The 8970-nt window shown below is 36.8% G+C and overlaps 2 protein-coding genes across 2 annotated transcripts in view; one reads left to right on the top strand and one right to left on the bottom strand.

Annotated features, from left to right (window-relative positions):
• Positions 1-8970, bottom strand: part of DOCK1 (dedicator of cytokinesis 1) — a 307079-nt gene that overhangs the window by 198436 nt on the left and 99673 nt on the right. The gene's annotated exons all lie outside the window — the stretch shown is intronic.
• Positions 1-8970, top strand: part of FAM196A (family with sequence similarity 196 member A) — a 51393-nt gene that overhangs the window by 33569 nt on the left and 8854 nt on the right. Inside the window, exon 3 of the mRNA XM_009277962.2 lies at positions 4882-4953. Coding sequence (XP_009276237.1) covers positions 4882-4953 — 72 coding nt within the window. The remainder of the gene's footprint in view (positions 1-4881; positions 4954-8970) is intronic.

The following is an 8970-nucleotide window of genomic DNA, read 5'->3' as shown; positions in this document are numbered from 1 at the left end:
ACTGAGCATGACGTCACATGGTATGGAATGTCCCTTTGGCCAGTTTGGCTGTGCCCCCTCCCAGCTTCTTGTGCACCTCCAGCCTTCTCAGTTGGTAGAGCATGGGAAACTAAAAAGTCCTTGGCTAGTGTAAGCATTACCTAGCAACAACTAAAACATGGGTGCGTTATCAACTTTGTTCTCATCCTAAATCCAAACCACAGCACTGTACCAGCTACTAGGAAGGAAATTAACTCTGTCCCTGCCGAAACCAGGACAAAAGTGAAATACTCCACTTTGGATCTAAAACAGACCAAAATCCACTTTCATTTCTCCAAAAAGAAAACAAATTTTCTGTAGGCATCTTTGTTTTGTGAAAAACTTCACGTTTTACAGGATTTACTCTTACAGAGAAACACCGAGTAGTTTACCAATGAAGAAAAAAGTTACTGGTCTCTAGCCTGAGCTCTTCTACGCTCAAATACACTTAAAACTATTTTTAAGGGGAGGGAAAAAAGTAACTTATCCAAAATATTCCATCTCACAGGGAAAGCATAATCACCCAGAACTCTGCTCTCCTGAACCCAGGATCCAGACTGTGCTCGCAAACTGTTTCTATCAGTTAACACTGATAGGAAGCTCTATTTTTCAGTAAGTCTGCACTGCAAATCAACCTCATTGCCTAATATTTACATGGAAAGGCTGTGCCAGTAGTAAAATCTTTGCTGGCATGAAGTAGATGAATTCCATGCAAGTGTTTATGTAGATAATTATGTGAAAACAAGAAAGTGAAAGTCCAAAGCCCTGGGGTATCAACAACAGAATTCTTTCATGAAGAGTTTAATTTATATAGAAATAATTGAATTTATACTGTATTAACACTCACACAACACAGTCCTGGCTAAAGAGCTATCAAACCGCCTTATGGAAACCAAACACTGTGACGCCATGTAGTGTTCTCAGGGCTTACAAAGAAGTCTAACTAATAGGATGGTTCACAGAAGGCAACATTACTAAATCTGTAGTTTGAAAGGAAAATCATCTCTGAAAAGCTGAACATATTCACCACAGAAAATGATGCTTTAAGAAAAGCTCATCATAAATTACATCTGACTGGGGGGGGGGAAAAAAAAATGTATCGCCATGAACAGTACAGTTTGTGAATGACCATGATGCTAAAACTAAGCAGTGCTGAACGTGTAAGCTGAGAAACCAGTATTTCAAACTGATCATCCAAATATCATATCATTTTAAAATACTTATATCAAAGGACCATTTTCATCAGGTTAACGAGCCTGCCTTATACCATCAACTAAGTTTTTAAAGTATTTGAAGGTCTGGAATTATTGGGCATTTAAAGATCATCATATGCTTTAGAAACTAATTTAAATAAAATACTGAACACTCAATTTTAGGAAAGACACTTTATTAACCTAAAGTGTATATGATACCTTGTTTTTAATGAGATATCAGAAATACTGCCAGTTAAGAAAGCAGGACTATAGTTCATGACTGAACTGGCACATCCACATTAAGACCAAATATACTATGGCTTCTGCTAAATAAGTAACCAGCCTACCAGCATTCAGTGAGTTTATCACAACTAAAATACTACGGTTTTGTTAAGATGGGTGTGATGCTAGTGGAAACTGGTTGGTAAACCATCATAGTAACTAAAATAGTGATCATACACATACTTCTGTTTTATGGGTGTGAGCATACAGGAAAGGTAAGGATTCAGAGACACATCTGTATGATTTTTAATACTGCAATATGTTTATTTGGGTGTTTAAACGCATATGACTTCTTGCTGAAGTGTTTCTAAGTTCTGCACCAGATTGAATGGGCTAGCACTGGGATACGCCACCACTGCAGATTCTTCCTGGGGGCTCTCATTTATCCCTCCTCTTCTCCACTCATGGTTTTCAACACACACAGGAATACTACTCATCCTCCCTTCTCTTTCAAAGATTTCTCACCTTTCCCCAGTCCCACAGTGAAAGCCGTGGTTCTCTAACACCCCAATTAGGGGGAAAAATAAAAATAAGAGACTTTTCAAGATTCACTGTAAACAGATGACCTGACCACCCTGCTTTTACAACTGCCACCAGAAACCTTGCTCTTTTAGAGCGAATCCCTCAGAGTACCAGGCATGCCCCTAAAATACAACCAACCATTTTCCTAAGGAACTTCACAAATAAGATGATGTCACTGTCACTCTTTGTCACAGGGCTCATCTCACAGCAGTCCAGGATAATGGGGACAGGGATTAGCAGGCTAAATAACGTGGATACTACAATTTGCTTTCATAAACACTGGACTTCGAAAAACTCATTAAAAAAACGTATTATTAAATTATTTCTTAAACAGCAGAGCAGAGAAGCAGGCCAAACATGAACAGCATAAACCCTGCAGCACTGTGCAGAAACAGGAGAGACTGGCAGAGAGGAGGAGGTTGTTAGTCTACGAGCCAAGTAATTAACTGTGCATTTGAACGGTAGTTTGCAGGCGTACAAAGATGAATGAAAATGCCCAACCGGAAACTAGTGAGAAAAAAACAACGTGGCACCCAATGCAGTGTGTTTATGTCTTCACCTATAAAGAGGCACTCAGACAACTGTGCTGTATTCTTCTGAAGGCGATTCTTAACTACCCTTTATGTCCTCAGTAAATAAAGGCTTTCATCAACTGATCTGTAAACTTTAAATGTTCTATCTTTAGTAAGAGTTCTTAGTATTAGATCAATAGCTTGGAAAAAACATTTTACAAGTGCAAGTTTGTCAGTGTGGTGACAATTTGAATGTCAACTTCCTAAAGATTTTAAAAGGGGAACTGAAAAACAGATACTACTTCATCCCTTTTAGAGAGCATAAAAAGTAAGTATAATCAAATATAAACCAGTACTGTTTTTTTCCCATATGGAATAGTACATAATGTAGACATTCTGCTTTGTAGAAGTTCTTCTGCACATCTGGCTTTGCTGTTGTGTTAAAATTACCTAGCAATCTAGGTAATTTGAGTATGTTCCTCTGAATAAAAAGTATTTCTGAGGCCACTGATTTACTACTTGATACCAACTTTCAAATCCATAGTGTTCCAAGCCCTCTTCAAATAACAAACAAGAACTAGAACAGCAAGAACTCTACCTTGCATTTTGCTTTTGGAAGGAGAAAAAGTCTTTATTGTAAAAGAAGTAGATTCACCCCATTATGAACGGCTATCTGTGCTACCACTGTGCCAAGGAGCTGTATTCACAGGCCCAGAGCACTTAGCCATGTCACCACCCCAAATGATTGATAATCAAAGTATCAGAGGGGAAGCAGAAATGTCACCTGTGAAGACAAGCTTGGTCTAATGAACTTCAGGTTTACTCTCTGCCTTCAAGTTCACACCAGTGAATTGCTTTCTCAAAGGTGTAAGTTTATATAAAATAGATTGTTATAAGTAATGTAACAAACTTTTAAACCAATATTCAAACCTTTAAAATAGTAAAGAAAAGTGACACAGGACCAGATGATAATTTTCAAAGAAAACACTATGTTCATTAAGATAAATAAGTAGCCCACAGCATTTAGGAAATGCTGATTTGCCATCTTAGGGACAGGCACGTTAAACAGTTTGTGTATCATTTCCCATTAATACTTTATATTATATAGCTTTGTTATTTTGTCATATAAAAATTAAGTCAACCTTTTTGCAAAGACGGGATTTTTCATTATATTTACGTTGTCAGGGAAGCAGAAAAAAAGGTGCTCTGTCCCCACAGCAAGGGCAGCTAAGGGGAGGGAAGGTGTAGAGATGCCCCTGTTAAGCAAAGCTAACACCAAATGATTTGAGGTCAATTAGTTGAACTGTTTGGGTAAGGAAGGCCCCAGGCTTCAGGACAGAACCTGACTTCAGAAGCATTTCCTTAAGTAATCCTGAACAGATCTATTTTCTGCATCTTTAAACTTCCACAGATGAGGTATTTAGCCATTTCTTTTAAAAACAACTATGAAGAAACTTTGCAGATACTAGTCTGTATTTTACACAAACTGAAAAGAACTTTAAAAGAGTCTAAGTTTGTGATTTTACCAAAAAAGGAAGTACTACTATATAAATATTAACTTAGGAATTTTCATTTTAATTTAATTTCCTTTTTAATGTATTTATTTTAATGACATTTCTATGTACAAAAAAGTACTTGCATACCTTAAAAAACCCTTTTTAATTCAAATTGACCAAGTCAGAAACAATACATAGGTAAGCTAAGAGACACTGCTGTAACAGACTTCAAACCAAAGTGTGATAAAGGATAGGTGTAGGCTAGGTGAGTACAGGAAATGTTATTTAAATGGCATTTTCTTCCTTTTAAGACATAAACATCCCTACAACAGATCTTCAGACCTCATTGCTGAGGGACAAAATTTCTAAATATCTAAATAGATGCCATTTTCCAGTATTACATTCTATACATCCACCAATAACTAGGAAAAGGCTCACGTATTTGAGAAAGCAGAAAAAAACCCCAGCAAACCAGCACTGTCATGTCTGTGGAAACTGTAAACGTGTCTGTTTACAGTGATGGTTCATCACCTTGGTATAGAGGAGTTTTATGCAAAAGGAGGTTCACATAACTTGGTTTCCCTTTTAATTTATGAAAGTGTAACAGAAATAATTTTTTTCTTTTCTCCTTGCCGTCATTAAAGACTCATTTTCCAAAATAACATCATCTTCCCATTGTTCTGTGAAGCTGAATATGCTATTTTTGATCCTGTTTTCCCAATGGCTAGATTTTTTAATTCAATATTAAAGTTTAAGAAAAAAATCCTCAAGTTCTGATTTCTATGAAAAGTATCATAGAAGGCAAAAACATGTTAAAACAAATTACTTTTTAATGACCTCGTGTTCTTGTCTTTATAGGCTTTCATATCGGACTGGTCAAGACACGGCTAATTGCGACACATGCAGGAACAGTGCATGTATTATCTATAGGTAGGTTAAAAATACTAATATTCCCACTTTTTCCTAGGTGAAAGTAATGATTTATTAACTAATGCAAGATCAATCATCAGCCCTGATTTTTCAATAACACGAGAACAGTTTAAAAACAGAAAATAAATTTAACATCACTAAATTAATTAAATTCAACAGACACCTGTTTCCAAGCCTAAAATTTTCAGTTCAAAAATAGATGATTATGGTCAGTACTAGTTCTGTAGCTTTTGGATGTGAAGTGTAACAAGGTGTGAACTTCATTTTCACATAGCTAGAAATATTGAGCATTTTCTGTCCAAAAAGTCAACATACTTCAAATTTCTATAGCGGTAACAACTGGACGCAGAAAGTGGTTTTGACAGAGAGACTTTATAGCAAAGAGAACCAGATTCAGTCTAGACAGTTATATCAGTAAAATGACACTGCTACCCAAGTTTTTACGTACTTTTACATTAGTGAAGAAGTTTTAAAACATGCATGGCAAATACGTCCTTGCCCAACACGAACAGCACCACTAACTTATTTAAATCAGACATTTGCAGTCTTCGTGCAACACACAAGTGAAGGCTTGCTGTACGTGTACAAAAAGCTCCTTTAGCAGACCTGCTGTGAAGGTATGCAGTTCTGTAAGGTGAATACAGGTTTGCTCTTTACTGTCCAACAGATAAAAAATTACGAACTGCTTAAAGGCTTTGTTAAAGATTGTCTATACTTGCTACAATCTCTCCTTCAGAAGGAAATGCTGCTTTGGAAGTTCACTCACTAGAAACAGATCAGGTGCAAAAGGTGAAAGGATACCACTTCTTATTTCTCTAAAGCAGAGGTTCCCCTCCTAAAGTTTATCAGCTGAGACACCCACTTTGGCATGTACCATATTATAGTGAAGGAATAACAGATAGACAGTGGGCATGACATGAAGCCATCATGAGTGATGATGCGTTTCATACTAACAACTTAATTGTCCTCCTCCATTAGAGTCTTAAAAAAAAGAGTATTTTCATGCATTGCAGGTAAGATGAAAACAAATGCATCTCACTAGAGTATTTCAGAAAATCAGGCAATGTAGTACAGATGAAAATGTATAAAGATGACTATTAAGTACAGTAAAGCTACAAACTAAATTTAAGGTAGAAATGTTGGCAGGGTCTGAAAAGCGTAGGATTTCCCCCCTCCACCCCTTAATTCTCTACTTGGTCTCTGATTTAGGCAGAAGACCTGGAGCTATTTATACATTATCTCCTAGCTGCCTAGAAGTGAAAGAAAAAAGGATGGAAAACTTTAACTCCGTCTTTCCTACTTAGCAGCTAACTAGAAAAGGGAACAATGCTGTTCCATGCAGGGGAAGGAACCAATTAATTTATCCTTCCTTTAGAGCAATGTTTAGAAGCACATAAAGCCTACCCTACCTCCCTTTTTCTGAGCTCACCCCTGTGCCATTTCTTGCTCAGGGCAACCTGGGAAGGTACAACATAGCACATTTCTGTCAGGGAAACTATTTTTATTTCTTAGCTAAAAAAATCCAATTGGAAATTTTTAAAAGTCTTGATTTCTAGTCAGCAGATTTAAAGTTAAGGAACCTTCCAGTTTCTACCTCTTGACTCTCACTGCAAATGAAATGAGTCCAGAAACGCAGATTTCAAGTGTTTCCCTACCAATAGACTAACAGTGCAGCAAGCAGGTCTAGCTCTTCAGTTATTTCCCACCAGAATAGCCATTTGGACTGAAGCTATCAATGCTGGGCATTCGCCTAAAGCAATGTTTCCAGGGGAAGTTTTAACCAAAAGCAGCTCAGCTTTTTGACAGACTAGGAGAATACAAGCTGCAGGCAAGAAGTCTAAAACCAGAAGACAGTGCAAAACAGGGGAACTATGAGAAGACTGAATTACTAAGACAAGATAAATAGCCAGAAGGGATAAAGGAGAAATTCACTGATAAAACTACCACTAAGACAGGCTGCCTTGTAGGAGCTTCTGCTCCTGTTGTACTGAAACAAACCTCTGAAAGAAGTGCAGCATTTCATTAGTAAGGATGCTAAAGTTACTCTTAAATCTAGATGCAGTGATACACACCGCACCTTTGCAAAGGGTTTGCATGACAAGTGCTGCATAGAGTTATGTGATTTCTCTTTAAGACAAAACACCTTTTAGGAACAGAAAATAAAACTCAGATTAAACCATTCAAGAGGCACTGAAAACCTGGGTATCTTTGAGGACACTGGACCCTGCAAGCTGTCAGTAAATGTCAAGTGTCAGACCAGGAGGATCGTCCTGGCTGACCTACTGCATGTTCCACAGGCTGCTTTTACAACATGCTCCTATTTTGGACCCTCCTCTGTCTTGAGCTCTTCCACACAAGCAGTAGATAGGGGAGACCCAAGAAAAATATAACCAGTGCCCTTATGGGACAAATCAGTAATTTCAAGAGGAAACCTTAACTTTTCCATAATTGACTTTTTTTTTTTTTAAATATGATTCAATTTTGAACACAGTAACATTAAAAAATATCCACAGCTCTTTCAACCTTTATTTTTAAACTGCAGTGAAACAGCATCTTAGAGGAACGATTAAGTTGCCCTACTGACTACCCAACTGCATCCTATCATGTCAAGTAGAGCACAGATGAGACGCTAGAATGCAGAAACAATCAATGTAATTAAATTCTTCCCCCTCAAGATTACTTTTTAGAATATTAATACAATCTAGCACAAAAGCTAGAGTCAATGTGGAAGACAAAAAAAGGGGGGTTTGCTGCTATTTAGTATAAAAAATGCCAATACTGTTAATAAACATTCTAAGAATAGGTTTTTGAGAATACAGTTATTTTGCATATGAAATTTACAATTTTTTACTAAGATTCCAAATCTATTTTCATCTTATTTTGACTTTATATAGAAAAGAATACATACTTCTTAGTATTAAAGAAAAAAGGAAAACCAGGTTACTTTTTCATTTTTTTAATAAATTTGAAACTGATCAAACATTAAAAACTATTAAAAAGACAAGGTACCAAAAACTTAAACTGCTCTAGAAATCAATAGGAAAAGAAACACATCTAAATTTGATTCCCCATTTCCCTCAAGATTCTACTTATTTCTGCTATGAGAAATACGTTCAAGAACTTGACAGAAATTCCAGACACAGGAGTCACAGACACCTTCTTCCATTGCAGGAGATGAGCCACATTAACTGCATCCCCCTACTGCAGCACACATCAATTCACTGCTTCCACTGCCAATTAAATACTCATTTAGCCGCTACTCTGAAGAGGGGGAAAGACTTGAGTCATTATGCCGAAGGCTTCACCAGGAGGAACAGGATCAGTTGTGCTGCGTCTTAAGGAGCTCTAGGCTTAAACACAGCAGAAAAACTTTACTGGGCAACACTATCACTGTAGGTTTTAAAGCCTGAGTATTAAGTCCCAATTCCATAGCAGTAGTCTAAAACAGTCAGTAAAAAGTATTCAGCATCGTGTCTTTATAGTAATTTCTAGGCAGTATTTAAAGTAGTAGTAAAACAATGTGATTAAGTAGTAAAAATAAACAACCATTTTATCAAATGTTAATCTGTGTCAAGTGTTAATCTATTCCATTAGCATCAGTATCTCATAAACCGAGGTCACAAAGCAGTTTCAAAAGCATCTTCTACAAACTAAAAGACAAATTTACAAACAAAGACAAACTTTTACATCTGTCTTTTACAAACTAATGTAGATTCACCATTGAAAATTTTAAGGATAGAAAATAAGTTTTATTAGGGTACGTTGTCTGGACAAAGTCAACTTAAATACTGAGGTCTAGCAAAATCTTTCTATTAAGAAGAAATTGCATTGATATGCAGAAACTGTACCAATTCTGTAACACCCGAAACCCACGTGGACTAGATCTTCACAGCCTGTTCTATTCTGTGATTATCTTTTAGTGGAACTGCCCTTTCTGCTCCTTTTTAAATTATCATCCCATGTTGTTGTGGTTTAACCTCAGTCAGCAACTGAGCACCACACAGCTGCTCGCTCACT

Source organism: Aptenodytes forsteri, unplaced genomic scaffold (assembly GCF_000699145.1).
Source record: "Aptenodytes forsteri isolate BGI_AS27 unplaced genomic scaffold, ASM69914v1 Scaffold15, whole genome shotgun sequence".
Taxonomy (NCBI): Eukaryota; Metazoa; Chordata; class Aves; order Sphenisciformes; family Spheniscidae; genus Aptenodytes; species Aptenodytes forsteri.
This window is presented reverse-complemented; position numbering and strand designations above follow the sequence as displayed.